This window comes from Carlito syrichta, unplaced genomic scaffold (assembly GCF_000164805.1).
Source record: "Carlito syrichta isolate Samal-C Ts95f unplaced genomic scaffold, Tarsius_syrichta-2.0.1 Scaffold309195, whole genome shotgun sequence".
Taxonomy (NCBI): domain Eukaryota; kingdom Metazoa; phylum Chordata; class Mammalia; order Primates; family Tarsiidae; genus Carlito; species Carlito syrichta.
In genome coordinates this window covers 660,929-680,061 of record NW_007253291.1, presented here as the reverse complement: position 1 = coordinate 680,061, position 19,133 = coordinate 660,929, and the positions used below count along the sequence as shown (strand labels likewise).

The following is a 19,133-nucleotide window of genomic DNA, read 5'->3' as shown; positions in this document are numbered from 1 at the left end:
ATACCTACATAGTACACTTTGTAAGATCAAATGATTTCATATTAATTCTAAGACATTATTTGACTTTTCTACCATGTTGACATTTGCACTGATGGTACCAAAGCAGTAGTGGGTCAAACTGCTACTTAGTGTAAGTCAAAAAGTGGCACCAAATAGTGTTAGCAGTTACTGCATTTTTCACAACCACAAGCTACAAGTTTTTTTTAAGTCAATTCCCTTACGAATATCCTCGCCAAGCATGATGGCTGATGCCTATAATCTCAGCACTTCTGAAAGCTCAGGCAGGAAGACTGCCTGAGCCCAGAGTTTGAGACCAGCCTGGGCAACTTGGTGAAAAATCAAAAAATTAGCTGGGCATAGTGGCACACACCTGTAGTTTCAGCTACTTGGAAGGCTGAGGTGGAAGGATTGCCTGAGTCCAGCAGGTTGAGGCTGCAGTGGCTGTGAGTGTGACCCTAAACTCCAGCCTGGACAACAGTGAGACTCCAACTTAAAAAAAAAAAAAAAAGAACATACCTAATGAAATAGTAGTAAAAAGGATTAACTTTATTAAAGTTCATATCTTCTTAACAGCACCTAAGATGAAATGGAAAGTCATGTGAGGCACTTCTAACTGAAACACGGTGGTCATCCTGAAGCAAAGCACTTGTGCTACTGAGCTGTGAGCTCAACCAGCTGCTTTTTCCATGAAACATCATTTTTATTTGAAAGAATGACTGACAAATTGTGGTTATTCAGAATTGGGTACTTGGCAGACATTTTCTCAAAAATGAAAAAAGTGAGTCTGTCACATAAAGGAAAAACAACTGAGAGCGCTGCCAATGATAAGATCCAAACTTTCAAAAAAAATTAGAATTTTGAAAAACTTGATTCCACCACCATAAGCTTCACAACTTCCCTATGCTTAGATGCTTTTCTAATGAGATAGGTCATAATTTCAAGGATTTTTTTTATATTGTATAATGAAATGTGTCAATATTTGGAAGACCTGAGTAACTCCATGAGCAAACATTTTCCAAATGACCAATCTATGATTTAACAAAATCATGTGAGTAAAAATTCCACTCTAAATACAAAATAGACTGATGAATTTTAATATGTAGAGTAAGAAAAGTTCACTGATAAAATTTCCTATTCTACATTGCAACTAACCTTTAAGAAACCACTATTTGTTGAGTTTTGGCACAGGATCAAATAAGAATATCCACAATTATCTGAAAAAGCTGCTAAAATACTTATCTCTTTCCTAACATATCTTTGCTAGGCCAGACTTTCCTCATAAGTTTCAACCAAAACAATATATTACAACAGACTGAATGCAAAACAGACATGATAATCTAGCTGTCTCCTATTAAGCCAAATAGATTTGAAAAAATGTAAACAATGCTATTCTTCTCACTTCTTTGTTTTTATTTGGGGAATTATGGTCATTTTTCATTTAAAAATTTATACTAATGTGTAATGTGGCTGGGCACAGTGCTCATGCCTATAATCCCAACACTTTGAGAGGTTGAGGCAGGAGGATTGCGTGAGTCCAGGAGTTCAAGACCAGCTTAGGCAACATAGCAAGACACAGTCTCTATAAAAAAATAAAAAACTGGCCAGGCTTGGTGGCTTAGCCTATAATCCCAGCACTTTGGGAGGCCAAGGCGAGTGGATTGCTTGAGCCCGCAGGTTTGAGAGATCAGCACCGGCAACTTGGCGAGACCTCGTCTCTACAATAAATCAAAAATTAGCCGGGTATGGTAACACATACCTGTAGTTCCGGCTACTTGGAAGGCTGAGGCAAAAGGATCGCCAGAGCCCAGCAGGTCGACGATGGGGTGGCCAGGAGTGTGCCACTGCACTCCAGCCTGGGCGACAGAGTGAGATTCTAACTCAAAAAAATAAAGTAGATAAAAAAGTATAAAAAGCAAAACCAAAAAGTAGCCAGGCATGGTGGCACACAACTGTAGTCCTAGCTACTCAGGAGACTGAGATGAAAGGATCACCTGAGTTCAGGAGATCAAGGCTGCCGGTAAGCCATAATTGTGCCACTGTACTCCAGTCTGGGCAACAAAGTATGCTGACTCAAAAAAAAAAAAAAAAAGAGAAAGCACAATGAGATTATTATTTTTAAATCAGTAAATATCAGTAGATATAACCCACATGAACAAAAGCTCTTTGGGGTCCTCAGTAATGTTTATGAAGGGGTGCTGAGAACCACTGCTCTAGATCCAACTACCAATTTACAAGAAATTCAGGAAACATATTAAACAACATAATTCAGATGTATTCAGAAATATTCAGAATGTGAGAAACTGTATGGGACAAAAATTGGGTTTCTTTAACAGTATCACAAAGTATAGGGTGGAGGTCAGTAGCAGGAAGTAGGAGCTTTAAACATCCAATGCAATACTATACGAAAATGACTGACCGTACTGGGAAACTATGGTGGGGGGAGGGAGATGGGATTAACAGTAGCAAATATCTGTCTGGGAACGGGGAAACACCCCATATCAACAGGGTGCCTGAATGAAATGCAATTGTATACCTAACCCTTAACTGTACCCCACAACTTCACAATAAAAAAAAAAAAAATTAAAAACAGTTTAAGAGATATCAACCAACTGTAATGTATAATCTTATCAAACTGTAAAAAAAAGTATGAATGGGGAACAAGCTACCTTACAGTATTAAGGAAATCATTATTCATTTTAAAATATAAGATAAAGGTATTATAATTATATTTTTAAAGAAATCTGCAATATTTTATAGATACATATGAAATACTTAGAAATGAAATATGCCTGAGATTTGCTTCAAAACAATCAAGTGGTGTGGGTGGGTAATCATGGAGGTGGAGAATTAGATAAAACAAGAAGAGTTACACAAGTTGATGATTCTTGTAGCTGATTGATAGGAACTTCATTGAATTTTATCTTACCAATGCAGGCTGGTATATTTAAGGATACGTACTAATTTCTTAAAATTCATTTTGAAAAAAATGTACAATAAATTCAAAGAATGTTTTGGGAGGGTTCCTCTTATTTCTATGAAATGGCAGATAAAGTTTCAAGTTGTAGATACCTGGGTTCCCAGAAAACATCAAGATGCACTCTTGAAAGTATTAACTGAAGCATAAGCAAATAAAGCCTTTCTAGCCCATATCAATCATGATTTTAAATTATAAATAAGGTAATAATAATTTTTATCTGCCAATTTACAATTAGGTTTGGATCCTTTAGGAGAGAATGGTTAAGATAAAGTTTCATGAAATTATAGATTATTGTCACATCCCTGGGAAAAACTCGGGGCTAAAATTTATCCTTCTCTACCACAAAAAACCATTTGAATGGTTTATAATTATCCAGGGGATACAAGCATTCAATCTTGTTCAGGTTTTGTTACTTTTACCAAATTAATTTTGAATTAACACTTTGGTAGTTTTATATCCTGATGGACCCATTATCGCACAATTGCAGAGAAATGTTAGTTCTTTGTGCTGCATTAAGGATTCTGTTTTTAACTACTCTGATACACCAAGAAAAAATTTTAAAGAGAACTGAGTTCAGGGGATAAAAGGGTACATTGGGCATGCATTTACTTCACCTGACGGTCTCTCCTTCAGTTTCTTCTCTCTCTTTCCTCATACACCAGCACCTTTGATGCTTCCAGATACAATATTTCTTGGCCATACTACATTTCTCAGTGTCTCCACATACACACTTCATCTTTCAAAATACTCTTCAAATGAGACTTCTTGATGCCTTTCTTGGGGTTCTTGCTCTCTCTTCCGGGCTCCTACAGTACTTTTTATATGCATTTATGGATAGGATTTACCAGAATAGCGTAGAGAGAGGCCATACAGTATAGAGAGTTAAGAGGATGGGTTCTGGAGCCAAACTGCTTTGGTTCAAATCCATTATGCCACTTACTGTATGCATAACTGTAGTAAGTTACTCACCTCAAGTCTCAGTTCTCTTCTTTTAATTGACAAGTAAAATTTGTATATATTTATTGTATACAACGTGATGTTCTGAGATACAGTAGTCCCTCCCCCTCCGCTTATTTGCAAGGGGATATATTCTGAGCCCCCAGTGGATGCCTGAAACTGTGGATAGTAATGAACTCTACATATGCTATGTTTTTCCTATACATATACACCTACAATTAAGTTTAATTTATAAATTAAGCACAGTTAAGAAATTATCAATAATAATAAAAAAATAGAACAATTATAACAACACACTGCTTATAATTTCACAGACAGAAGATTCATTCTTTTTTTTTTTTTTGAGTTGGAGTCTCACTCTGTCGCCCAGACTGGAGTGCAGTGGCCGCTCCCAGCTACCGCAGCCTTGACCTGCTGGGCTCCGGCAATCCTTCAGCCTCAGCCTTCCGAGTAGCCGGAATTACAGGTATGTGCTACCATGCCCGGCTGATTTTTTTTTTTTTTATTTATTGTAGAGATGAGGTCTCGCTGCCCAGGCAGGTCTCGAACCCACAGGCTCAGGCAATCCACTCACCTCAGCCTCCCAAAGGCGCGGGTTTACAGGCTGAGCCACCGAGCCCGGCTAGAAGATTCATTCTCACCATAGATCTTAGCAACCTCAGCATAAGATTTTTTTTTCCTTATTATTAGTTAAGAGCTTTTACCATTTCACTTAAAGGAAGCACTTTACGGCTTCTCTTTGGCACATCAGCAATGCCAGCGTCACTACTCTTATGTTTTGAGCCATTATGAAGTATAATACAGGTTCCTTGAACATAAGCACTGCAATACCTCAACAGTTTTCTAGTGACTAATGGGCAGGTAACACATACAGGAAACGAGTGATTCACACCCAGGGTGAGATGAAGCGGGATGGCAGGAGATTTCATTAGGCTATTAGTTTTAAAATGTGCAATTTAAAACTTATGAATTGTCTATTTCTGGCATTTTCCATTTAATATTTTCGGACCATGGTGGATAACTTAAACCTCTGAAAGTAACACCTTGGATAAGGGGGATATACTGTATGTATACACTGTGGAATAGTTCAATTGAACTGATTTAAATGTGCATTTACCTCACACATATTTTTTTGTGGTGAGAAACACTTAAAATTTTCAAAATATGATACATTATTATTAACTAGTTACCATGTTATACAATAGAGTTCTTGAGCTTATTCCTATTAAACCTTAGTTTTCTTATCAATAAAATAGCAATAACATTACCTACCTCATGGGATGGTTGTAAGAACTGAGCTAATATATACAAACCTAGAAAATGGTTAAGTTCTCAATAAATATAAACTATTATTAACACAATGCATCAAAAGTACTTTATTTTCTGCTAATTATGCACCCTCACAAGAGAGTGACTGTATTTGAGTTTAATTCAACTAATAGCAATTAGTTAACGATTCAACTAATGGTTAAATTAAATACTGAATTACTTCAGAGACTATGTTTGAATTTAACTGAGGATAGTGTGCTGACTTTGAGTTAGGCAATTTTAAGTGTTAGGAATACAAAGATGTGTAAGACAGAGTCCAGGCTATCAGAAGTCTTACAGTCTTGTCTATTCATACATAATACTCATATAGGACTTCAATAAACATAGACTGCATTAATATGTGGGGGCCAGTCACTAACAACTCTCTTATAGAATAAGCTATAAGAAATCTGAGCCAGGCTCGGTGCCTCAGCCTGTAATCCCTTGCTTTGGGAGGCTGAGGTGAGTGGATTGCCTGAGCCCGCAGATTCGAGACCCGCATGGGCAACTTGGCAAGACCTCATCTCTACAATAAATCAAAAAATAAGCCAGGCATGGTAGTGCACGCCTGTAGTTCCAGTTACTTGGAAGGCAGAGGCAGAAGGATCACCGGAGCCCAGCAGGTCAAGGTTGCGGTGGCCGGGAGCGTGCCACTGCACTCCAGTCTGGGCGACAGAGCGAGACTCCAACTCAAAAAAAAAAAAATGAAATCTGAAAACAACTTCATTTGAATAAATAGTAAAACTCCAAAAACTAAGGCTATCAAGAGCTAAAAATGAATAATACTTGCAAAGCTAATAACTGACTGAAAAATACTGTGGTTCACTTCAAATAGCAGAAGCTCTGGTTAATTCTACTCATACTAAAGCCAAGAAAAATCTAAATAGAAAGCTTAAAAATGTATCTCGCTGCTTTAAGTTAAGTAAGTGATATGTTAATATAGTGATATGTCCCTGTAAAAACAGCTAAAACTAAAATTCTCTCTAGAGATAATGACTTGTCAAGTTATTTTATATTCTTTTTTGTCTATAGAGTTGTATGTGTGCGCATATATATATGTAATATGATTTTTTTTCTAATTTACCAAAATGGTATCACATTGTTTTCCATTATTTTGTATTTTATCATTACTATATAATATATTCATATATAAATACACAGCCAACTTTCTCAATCCTATTCTGTAATAGTGATCTATGTTCCATTCTTATGTCAATATCACACTGCTTTCATTACTGTAATTTTTGGTATGTTTTGATATCTGAAAGTATAAGTCCAACTTTGTTGTTGCTCTTGCTAAAAAATATTTTGGATTTTTTTTTTTTTTGAGTTGGAGTCTCACTCTGTCACCCAGACTGGAAAACAGTGGCTGCTCCCGGCCACTGCAGCCTGGACCTGCTGGGCTCCTGTGATCCTTCCACCTCAGCCTTCCAAGTTAATGTGGCCTGCAAGATTTGTGTTCAGATTTCTTTCTGAGCACTTTATTTTTTCTTAACTTTTTAAAATTCAGCAATATCAACAGGAACCACTCAGGCTGCGTCCTCTCCCTCACTCTCCCAGAGGAAGAGAAGAACAATCATCAATGGCAAATAGCAGTTGCAGGAAAGCAACACCAAAAGTCAGCTTCATGCTCGGGTGAGAATGCTGCACTGCCTCCTAGTGGAGCACTTTACAACATGTTCACAATTTGTGACTATTTAAAGTTTTGTGTATATTTGAGAAGTTTTCCTTTTTTTCCATTTTATCAAAGTTGTTAACTGTGGTAGTTTTGCATCTTTGCCTAACTGAAATATCAATTTTTGAGAGAAGACTTTTAAGTCTTCTTGGTTAACGTCTTCTTGAAACTATGACTGCAGTTTTCTCATTGTTCCTTATATTTTTTCCTTTTTTTTTCATTTTTTATTATAAAGATGTGGGGCACAACTCAGGGTTAGGTATACAAACATTGATTATGCAGCTACCCACTCCTTATATTTGTATTAGTTTTAGATAAATACATAGAATTCAGATATGTCTATGATTTAGTCTTGCAGATCAAGTATATCTTATACTTATAGCAATATAAAATATATCTCTTTACCCTGTTATACTATTTTGTCTTAAATTATATTTCATCTGATATTAATATTGCTTCACTTCCCTCTTAAAAATTTTTTAAGAGACAGGTTCTTGCTCTGTCACCCACGTTGGAGGAGAGTCACACAATCATACTTCACTGCAGCTTTAAACTCCTGGGTTCAAGTAATCCTCCTTCCTCAGCCTTCCAAGTAGCTAGAATGACAGGCACATGCCACCATGCCTGGCTAATTTTTTATTTTTATTTTTTGTAGAGGTAAAGTCTTGCTCTGTTGCTCAGGCTCATACTCTTGGACTCAAGCAATCCTTCTGCCGCAGGCTCCCTAAGTGCTGGGACTACAGGTGTGAGCCACCGTGCCTGTCCCTCTTTCATCTACTTTGAGTATTTTCCATTCCTCTGTTTTAAGCTTTGCAGTGACATTTTATTCTAGTCGTATGTCTTACAAATGGCATTTAGCTGGATTTTGACTTATTATCCAGAGTCTCTGATTTTTAACAGGAGATCGTACTGTACTTACATTTACTGTGATTGCTGATGTGTTTATATTTAGACTTCAGCCCTAGTGTGTCACTAGCTCCAGCCACAATGGACTTCTTTTCTTCCTCACACATACCAACTATGGCCTGCTTCAGAGTCCCTGAACTTTTTCCCTCTCCCTTCCTGTGGCTTGCTTTCCCTCTTCACTCATGGCTCAGCTGAATGTCTTGTTGTTCCACAAGCCCTTTTCTCACAGCATCTCTTTATTGTGTTTTTTTTTTTAAATTGCTCTTATTACCTGAGCTGATACTTACTGGCTTAAAGTCTGTTTCCCTCCCTATAAACTCCATGAGCACATGGTCCTGGTCTGTTTTGTTCACCACTACTGGCACTTGGGTCATTTTATTTTATTTTATTTTATTTATTTATTTGAGTTGGAGTCTCACTCTTATAGCCAGGTTGGAGTCCAGCGGCACACTCACAGTCACCACAGCCTCCACCTGCTGGATTTAGGCAATCCTTCTACCTCAGCCTTTCAAGTAGCTGGAACTACAGACACACATCACCATGTCCGGCTAGTATTTTATTTTTTAGCAAAAATGCCTTTTATTTTATATATTTTTATAACTTTATTATAGAGATGTGAGGTACAAGTCAGGATTAGGTACATAAGTGGGCTATATGCAGGTGAAGTTTGAGCCTCCAACTGGTCCTCACTTCCCCTGGTTTAAGACCAAGTATCCTTGTGTTGTTATGTACCCTCCCTCCCCTAGCAGTAGTCTGTAACTGCTGCTCCCTCCTGTGTGCTATTGTGATTAATGTCCAGATTCCACTTATGAGTGAGAACATGTGGTATTTAGTTCTTTGTCTCTGTGATAAGTCATTAAGTATGATGGTCTCCAAATCCATCCAATTTACAGCAAAGTTCATGATTTTGTCCTTCTTTATGGCGGCGTGATACTCCATTGTGTTTATGTACCACATTTTCTTTATCCAATTCACTTTCAATGGGCAGAAGAGTTGGTTCCATGCTTTTGCTATTGTGAACAGTGCAGCAATAAACATGTGTGTGTGCAGGTGTCTTTTTTGTAAAGTGATTTGGGTTCTTCCAGGTATATTCCCAGAAGACAGATTGCTGGATTGTACGGAAGGTCAATTTCTAGTTCTTCTAGAAATCGCCTTATTATTTTCCATAGAGGTTAAACTAGTCTGCACTCCCACCAACAGTGTAGATTGCTGAACCCGTGCCACCAACTGTTGTTTTTTGATTTTATTAATGACTGCCAACCCTCCTAGAGTTAGGTGGTATCTTGTTATAGTTTTGATTCACCGATTGGCATTTCTGTGATGATTAGTGAGGCTGAGCATTTTTTCATGCATCTGTTAGCTACTTGATGTCTTCTTTTAATAAGTGTCTTCATATATTTTGCCCAGTTTTTAATAGGGCTGATTTTTTTCCTTTCTGCTTGTTTGAGTTCCTTGTAGATCCTGGATGTTAAGCCTTTGTCAGATATACAATTAGCAAATATTTTTTCCCATTCTGTGAGTTGTCTCCCCACTCTCAATGGTATCTTTTGCTGTGCAGAAGATTTTCAGTTTGATGAAGTCCCACTTGTCTATCATTGCTTTTATGGCATTTGCTTTTGGGGATTTGATCAAAAACTGGTTGCCTACTCTGATGTACATAAGTGTGTTCCCTATATTTTCTTCTAGGATTCTTACAGTGTAAGGTTTCAAGTTTAGGTCTTTGATCCATTTAGCATTGATTTTTATTATGGTGATAGGTAGGGGTCCTGCTTCATTCTTATGCATGTGGTCAGCCAGATTTCTCAACACCATTTGCTAAATAAGGCCTTCTCTCCCTAGTGGTTGTTATTGATGTTTTTGTCAAAGATAAGTTGATTGAGAGATTGAGTTTTTGCTTCCAGAATCTCTGTCCTGTTCCACTGTACCAGTACCAGGCTGTTTTGATTATTGTAGCCTTATAGTAAAGTTTAAAGTCTGAAAGTATGATACCTCCCTCTTTGTTCCTTTTACTAAGGACCATTTTGGTTATTTGTGCTCATTTTTTGTCTCCATATGAATTCCTGTATTATCATTTCCAGGTCTGAGAAGAATGATGTTGGTAACTTGATGGGGTATTCCACTGAATTTATAGCTTGCCTTGGGTAGGACAGACATCTTGACAATCTTATTTCTTCCAATCCATGAACAAGGTAAGTTTTTCCATTTGTTTGTGTCCTCTTTTATTTCTTTGAGCACTGTTTTATACTTCTTGTTGTAAAGGTCTTTTACTTCTCTGGTTAGGTAGATGCCAAGATATTTCATTTTGGGGGGAGCTATTGTGAATGAGATTGTGCTTTTTATTTGGTTTGTTGCCAGTGTATAGAAATGTATAGAAATACAATTGTCTTTTATATGTATATTTTGTACACTGAAACTTTACCAAAATCATTTATCAGTGCAAGGAGGTTTTTGACGGACTTCCTTAAGTTTTCCAGGTAGAGGATCATATTGTTCACAAAGAGGGATAGTTTAACTTCCTCTTTTCCTATTTGGGTACCCTTGACTTCTTTCTCTTGCCTGATTGCTCCAGCAAGGAACTTGGGTCATTTTAAACTAAAATATTATCGTGTGTTTTTAGAAGATTCATGAGCCAAATTGGATTTAAGTTTACAGCTTTTTGTGGCATTATGAATGTCAAAATGAGAAGATCTGAGTTCTCACAAAAGCAACGTTCTTGTTTAAAAATGTGATCTGTTTATAAAAAATAAAATTTAGAGAATATTGCATTTTTAAGCACCTTTGATACTTTAATCACCATGTATCTTAAACATTAAAAGGAATCTTCAGGGGTATTACAACGTGGCAAATAAGGCAATGCAATTTGAGAAATGGAACAAGTATTCAGTTTCAGATGAAAATATGAAGGGTTTTTGTCAGTATCAAATTCTGCCACTCCCGATTAAATTACTTCCTATTTGCCATTTTGGGCAAAATGTTCATTTCAAAATAGAATTGTCTTAATAAGGGTACTGAGAATTGTCTATTCTATATAATTAAATACTACCTGTCTGGAAAGCAGAAAAAGTATCTAAGAGATTGTTGAGAGAAATGTGTTGCCTAGTCTGACACATACCCTTCTGCAAGCTTTAGGGAGATTATTCAGAAGCCTTCTTCACTCAGTGGACTGACTCTTTCTTTGCCAGATACCACTTACAAGTGTACATTTTCCATATATATATATATATATATATATTTTTTTTTTTTTTTTTTTAGTTGGAGTCTCACTCTGTCGCCCAGACTGGAGTGCAGTGGCCACTCCCGGCCACCGCAGCCTCGACCTGCTGGGCTCCAGCGATCCTTCCGCCTCAGCCTTCCAAGTAGCTGGAACTACAGGCGCGTGCAAACATGCCCAGCTAATTTTTGATTTATTGTAGAGATTAGGTCTTGCCAAGTTGCCCAGGTGGGTCTCAAACCCGCGGGCTCAGACAATCCACTCACCTCAGCCTCCCAAGGCGCAGGATTACAGGCTGAGCCATTGAGCCTGGCACATTTTCCATATTTTATGTACTTCTTTGGTAACTCCAATAAGAGTAGAAGAAATTCAAAAGGGGAATAAAAGGAAATTTAAAAATCATGCAATGCTAATAAAATATGGATACAACTTGTCTTTGAATTTCTATATTACCTAATAAGAAAGAAAGAAGAAACACATAAGATATACTAGGCAGGATGTGGCGACTCACCCTTGTAATCCCATTACTTTGGGAGACCAAGGTGAGAAGACTGCCTGAGCCCAGGAGTTCGAGAACAGACTGGGCAACATAGCAAAACCTTGTCTCTACAAAAATAATTTAAAAATTAGCCAGGCATGGGGATATGCACTTGTAGTCCCAGGTATTTAGGAAGCTGAGACAGAAGGATTGCCTGAGCAAAGGAGGTTGATACTGCAGTCAACCGTGATTGTGCCAATCTGCACTCCAGTCAAGGTAACAGAGTGAGGCCCCCAACTCAAAAAACCAAAAAAGATGTACTATACGCTTAAACCTTTTATACCAGGTTTTAGCCCATTAGAGCCACTGAAGGAGCAGGTCAAAACACTACTATGTGTTGTCCCCAGAGTTTCTGATTCAATACATCTGGGGTGGGGATGGGACCTGAAAAACTACATTTCTGACAAGTTTCTAGGTGATGCTAACACTGCTGGTCTGGGACCACTTTGAGAACCATTGCTTTAGACTATTATTTCAAATGCGTGCTTTGGGATCAAGGTAAGAGCTACATAACAAGAATATCAACTTTGAAGACAGTTTCCTTTGACCTTTGGGACTTCTTGATAGAGCAGCTCATGTACATTCCACCTCAATTTTTTTCATTGCTTAGTTTAAAATTCTTTTAAAAGAGAATTTTTAAAATTAATTCTCTTAAAATTCATAAGGTAAAAATAGAGTAGAATTTTATATATCAGGATGGGCTGGCTCAAACATAAACAAATCCAAATGACTTAAGAGCAAGAGCCCAAATACCAAATGCCCCTAAGTGCCAGACAAGTCAGACAGTTAATACAATAGAGTGAAGCAGGCCAGATATTGCAGAGAACTAAAGCGGTCATACTCAAAGAGGGAAGCTACCACTCAGCTCCAGATAATCATCATCCAACAATGTATGTCTCTATGTAGCCAGGTCACCCATATTTTCGAGAAAAGCTGAAAGCCAACATTTAAGTTTTAAACATAAGTAACTTAATTTAAAAGTTTAAACTCTGTATCAAACACACAAAAAGATCTGTAGGCTGGATGTTGCCAGTTTATGATCTCTGATTTAGAAGAGAGTCTCAGGAGTAACACAGGTTGTGAAACGTGCTAACCTATTCACTGTGTACACGGGCCCACTCCCTCTTGCAGTCATCTACTTTCAAAATAAAAAGGACTCTCTCTAAAGACCCTTTGGATAAGTAGCTTGCCCAACAAAACAAGTGCTTTGCCAGTAATCTTAGTATGTGAAAACTAGGGCAAAGAGAAATGAAGTCTTCGTATATTGGAGCTACTCATCCAAGAATAATGATTAGGATTAAAGTTGGGCAAAAGATCTGCAAAGACACTTCTCAAAAGAAGACAAATGACCAACATGTACATGAAAAAACGTTCAACATCACTCATCATCAGGAAAATGCAAATCAAAGCACTATTTAGCCACAATGAACTATCATCTTACCCCAATCGGAAAGACTATTAACAAAAAGACAAAAAAATGACATATGATGAGGATTCAGTAAAGGGGAACGCTCGTACATCAGAGATAGAAATATAAAGTTACACAGCCACTATGGAGAACAGTACGGAGGTTCCTCAAAAGACTAAACTAGATCTACCATGTGATCCAGCAATTCCACTGATGGGTATAGATCTACCATGTGATCCAGCAATCCACTGATGGGTATATATCCAAAAATCAGTATATCAAAGAAAGAGCACTCCCATGTTTATTGGGACTATTCAAAATAGCCAAGATATGGAATCAACCTAAGTGTCCATCAACAGAAGAATGAAAAAAGGAAATGGAATATTATTTGGTCATTAAAAAAAAAAGGAAATCCTGTCATTTGCAGCAACATAGATGCAAGTAGAGGACACATTACAGTGAAATAAGCCAGATTCAGAAAGACAAATATTGCATGTTCTAATTTATATATGGAAGCTAAAAAAGTGGATTTCAGGGAGGTAAAGAGTAGACTGCTAATTATCAGAGGCTGGGATGTGAAAGGGGGTAGGAGAAGATAAAGAGAAGTTAGTTAAGGAGAACAAAAATACAATGAAATAGAAGGAATAAATTCTAGTATTTGATACTACAGTAGGGAAATTACAGTTAAAAATAATTTATTTTATGTTTCAAAACAGCTCAAGATTTGTAATGTTTCCAACAAAATCAGAAGATAAATGGTGGAGGTAATAGATATTCCAATTATCCTGATTTGATCATCACACATGATATACATGTATCAAAATATCACATGTACCCCAAAAATATGCAGACTATTATATAACAAAAAAATGTTAATAAAAAAGAATTAAAGTGATTGAGATTTCAGAATCATTCACTTTTATAACTTTTTTTTTTTTAAAAAGAAACTAGACCTAGAAGTACAGATTTGAGGATTCTTAAGCATTCTATCACAGTGAAGATGTGACTTGATACCCAATGGTTTCTTAGACATCTTTGCCTAAAGACTCACTAAACTGAGAAAAATCAATCTTACAAATATGCTGAAGACAACTAAATAGACAACATGGAATAGTAAGTACATTAATTCAGATCTCATAAGTCTACACTGATTAACAATGGCAGCCTAGAGCACTGTGTTAAAAAGGATTCTGAAGCTGATTTCTAACTCAGTGGAAAAGATGGATGCCACAGACCTAGAAGAGAAAAATAGCAGTAGGTGTGCCCCATATTTGGCCTCCTTTGTATAGTAGGTAAAATCACTGAATGTTCAGAAATTCTACAGATCTATGATATATTAGCATATAGCAATAAGAATAATACTTTTTAAACATAAATAGGATCTAGTCACCTCTTGCCAATGGTTTTCCATTCCACTCAGAGTAAAAGCTAAAGTCCTTATTATTACACAAAAACCCTGTGTTATCTAGCTCTCCATTACATCTCTGACACCATTTCCTGCTATATATTGTCTTGATGCCATTCCAAGACATACTGCTTCTTCACCTTCTGTAAACACATCACCTAAGTTCTTGCCTTGGGATCTTTATACTTACTATTCCCGCTGCCTAAAAAGCTCTGCCCATGGATATTCACATAGTCTACATTTTCATCTTCTCACTTAAGAGGATTTCCTTGATGACTCAGTTTTAAAAAGCTAAACGCACACAGATTCTCTCTCTTACCTAGCCTCTCTTTGGCTTTATATTTTCCACAATACTTACCACAATCTGACACATTAAATATATTACTTATTTTTCTTCTAGAATGAAACTTCCATGAGTGACAGGTTTTTGCCTGTTCTGTTCACTACTATATCCCCAGAATCGTGTCAAACACATGATGGCACTCAAAAAATACTGAATAAGCTGGGTGTGATATCTCAAGCTTGTGATCCCGGCACTTCGGGAGGCCAAGGTGAGAGGACAGCTTGAACCCAAGAGTTCGAGACCAGCATAAGCAACATAGCAAGATCTCGTCTCTACAAAAACTAAAAAAATTAGCCGGGTGTGGAGGCACACACCTAGACTCCCAGTTATTCAGGAGGCTAAGGCAGGAGAATTGCTTGAGCCTAAGAGTTTAAGGCGCAGTGAGCTGTGATCATGCCACTGCAATCCAGCCTTGGTGACAGAGTGAGACCCTGACTCAAAAAAAAAAAAAAAAAAAAACTTAACAAACTAAATAAGTGAAAGAATAGATAATAAAACAAATCTACCTGTGTTCTAGCATGAGTTCAGTGACGAGTCAGTTAAATAATCTTAGATGAGTTATTCTGGTCCTCAAAAGAGCTCTATCATTAGTTGCATAAACTATGATACTCCTGCTATTTTACAAAAGTAGAAATTAAGTTATGGAAGAATGACTTCATTTCCTCTAGGCCAGTCAGCAGAGCAGAGGAAAGCCGGGACTAAAAAGGCATCCCAGAGTTCAAATCCAATGCCCAAACTAAACTCGTTTAAAAACAACTACAGATTATGACAGCTGAGTATCAAACTTCAGAATTTAAGAATGTAAAAATACAAAATTTCTAAAGAGAAAAATCTTTTCTAGACATATTCAAAAAAGGAATGCAGACTCCTTAGCTTACTTTTTTCCCAAATTAAATCTCTGTGAATATTAATAAGTATCTGGTTGAGAGAAAATGTTCCACAGCAGGAAAAGGAAAAACACACCCAGTTTTTCTTAAGAAACTTTGGAATAATTTAATATTCATCCTGAAAAAATTTAGAATGAGCCTCTCAGACTAAAATTAGGAGAATGGCTGGCAAAACAATGAAGATACTACAAAACAGTATCAACTGTCCTCTAATCTAATTCCTACATGTAAAATCAAAATCCCAAATAAACTATTAGACAGTTGCATCTTCATTTGATGACTGAATATTTCTCTTACTGTTAACAATTTCAAACTGGATGAAAATTAAAATGTCAAATAAATAAAGAATTTTTAAAGCAAAAGAGATGCCACTAATCAGGGACTCCAGAACTGTTCAAATGTCAGCCACATTGTCCTACAGCCCAGGAGCCACAGCCAGGGGCCGTTAGAGGAGTCTCAAAATGCTCAGGCACTTTCAGTGAAATGACAGAATTGGATACATGATATTACAAATGGCTTACCCCCAAAGACATAACCATTTACTTCCAATACTACTTACAAACTCATAGTCTCCATCCTGTGGTACTTTCCAATCTGAAGAATTTTTCAGTGGGCCAGGTACACTCTTACCAAAGCTGTTGCTCTGGTTTTCCTTTTCTTTTTGTTCAAAATATTCAAGAAAAGATGGCTTTGCAGGTTGCATGGTCTCATCCCTTCCTGAAAACCAAGAAAAATAAAAAGTAAAAAGAAATGCCCTAGTATTTTAGATAAGTTTAATAAATAGTTCTGTCTCCAGATGGGCTCCAGTCCCTGGATCAGTGGTCTTTTTTTCCTTTTGAGTCAGAATCTCACTGTTGCCCAGGCTAGAGTGCAGTGGCATGATTACAGCCACTGCAGCCTTGACCTGCCGGGCTCAGGCAATCCTTCCATCTCAGCCTATCAAGTAACTGGGACTACAGGCATGCACCACCATGACCAACTAATTTTTTTATTTATTGTAGAGATGAGGTCTCGCCATGTTGGCCAGGCTGGTCTTGAACCCCTGGGCTCAGGCACTCTTCTCACCTCCACCTCCCAAAGTGCTGGGATTACAGGCATGAGCCACTGTACCTGGCCAAGTGGGTCTTTCTGTTAGATAAGAAACTCCTTCAAGAACCTAATGAAACTACTGAAAAATGCAAAAATGCGCACTAAAATATTCCCATAAAATTTTAGAGGACTCAAGGTCCCCCCTAAAGTACATGCAAAAATTTCCCTGGGGTCCCTTTTTCTAAATGAAAAGATGTGGGTGAACAATGACTCTTATTAAGCTTCAAATAATAAATTTAGGGTCTCCTATAGCAAACAGTTCCTGCAATTTTTTTTTTTAGATTGGAAAATATAGTTTATTTAGAAAGTAAGTTAGAGAGAGAGAAGAGTGGACATTCACCTCCCCAAGGTAGGAGAGGGGGCCAAAGCTAAGAAACATGGCACCCTTAGCTCAAAGAGCCACATGGACACACCAGAGTTTAACAAAGCAATGGCCCCTGTAAACATTTAGGCTAAAAACAGAAGCAAGCAAAAATGTTTATTTAGCCTCTATCATATACAAATTCTCTAGAGGCACTGGAGTAGGGAAGGAGAAGAGATACAGCAGGGTGATTTTCCTTAATAACCTCATGATCTAATTAGAATAATGAGAAAAATATGCATAAAAAGTAAGTAAATCACAATCCATCCACTCCATGAAATACTATGTAATTTTTAAACACTATTTACAAATGGTTTACAACAAAGTGAAGGGGGAAATAGGAAGCAATATTATGTATACAGTATGACCTCAACTCTATAAAATCATATACATAGGAGGAAAAAAAAAAACACTGGGAGAAAATATACCAAAATGTTAACAAGTTTGTCTCTGGTAGTTGGATCAGATTTTACTACTTCTAATAATTTTTTTTTAAGAAGATAGCACTGAGTAGGTGTGAAATTAATAGAACTGATTATAAGAGCTACATGTGCCCAGAAGATCTTGCAAGCTGGGTGGTCAGGAAAGACCGGTAAAGGGAGGCTTAAGTTGGACCTCAAACCATCCTAGACAATAGAATCAGCAGTTATACAAAAACAGCAGTTACCATATGAGAGTAGATTATAGCAGCTACTAGTTGCTAATAACAATAGCAGAAATAATAATTCTACCTGGCATGACTTTAAAAACTTAGCTAGCTGAATGTACCTGTTTAACGTGTTAAAGTATCTTTGTGCCTGTGATTAGTAGTCTGGGGAAATATAAGAAGTGTCTTCAGAGCTTTCCGTGAACATGTAGGCTTATACAGCCCTTTCCCTCAGTAACCAGAAGGTTCAGAGACTTAAGAAGTAAATGGGGAGGTGGCCAGAAGATTTAAGAAAACAGCAAGTGTTTCTCTTCAGGCACACTTGTTCCATGTAATCTCACTTATTTCGTGACACCTGCCTAGTCTGGTTTCCAGTCAGTACCTTGTGTACAAATATTTGTACACAATATTTCAGAATATTCGTTGTCTTTCTTACTATCACCACACTGCCAAGCAGCCAAACCCATATTTGTTTATTTCCACATGCTGCCTGCAGCTTCCCACACATTTGCATCTTCACTTAACAATATTTAAGCAATATTTTCTAGGACCAGTCAATGGATACACGGTGTTTTGTTTTGTTTGCTTGAGGAATGATGTTAGGTGCTTCTCATGCTTATTTTGTTTAATTTTTAAATTTAAGGTATTATTTCATAATATAGTTCCGCAGGAACTTCAACAAAATAAAGCTTGTAAAAACAATGATGCTTCAGATTTGCTAATGAGCCAGGAAGCCATGTTCTTTTGCTCAGTCCCCTCCTCTGACACCACTCTGCAGCAATCCTACACATAATCCTACAAAAAAAATTGTTTTAAGTATTCAAAGAGCCTCCTAGAGCCAAGCAATTTCAGTAGTGTTGCCAAATGCTGACGCATATAGTACCGTAGCATATTTTTTTCACAAAAATCCCTGACTAGATACATTAACCAGCTGAACATAATAGAAAATCCAGAAACAAAATAGAAAGTCCAAATGGCTGACCAAACAACGGAATGACTATATCTGATACCTTAAACCTGGAAAATTCCAAATGGATAAGAGATCTAATTGTAAAATAAAAACCATAAATATTAATACTAGAAGAAAACGTACAAAGGTATTTAAAACCTCGGTGTGGAAAGACTTTCTAACTATGACAAAAATCTAGATACAATAAAACAGATAAAAACTTCTTGTATGAAAATAATAACACACACATTATAAACCAAGTCAAAAAACAAATGATGAACTGGAAGAAAATATTTTCAACAAATACCACAAAAATGTTTTAAAGAATTTTATTTTTAAAGAAAATTTTAAAAATTCTTGGCTGGGCTCAGTGGCTCAGACTGTAATCCCAGCACTTTGGGAGGCCAAGGCAAGTGGATTGCCTGAGCCTGAGGGTTCAAGACCAGCCCAGGCAACTTGGCAAGACCTCCTGC

General features: G+C 37.1%; 1 protein-coding gene across 2 annotated transcripts in view; it reads right to left on the bottom strand.

Annotated features, from left to right (window-relative positions):
* The window catches only part of STK4 (serine/threonine kinase 4), a 105,696-nt gene that overhangs the window by 28,389 nt on the left and 58,174 nt on the right, over window positions 1–19,133 (bottom strand). For both annotated transcript variants that reach the window (XR_002482466.1, XM_008066916.1), the window contains exon 10: window positions 16,175–16,332. Coding sequence is in view for 1 of the 2 variants with exons in the window: in XM_008066916.1 (XP_008065107.1) it covers window positions 16,175–16,332 (158 nt within the window). In the remaining variant the exon portion in view is untranslated. The remainder of the gene's footprint in view (window positions 1–16,174; window positions 16,333–19,133) is intronic.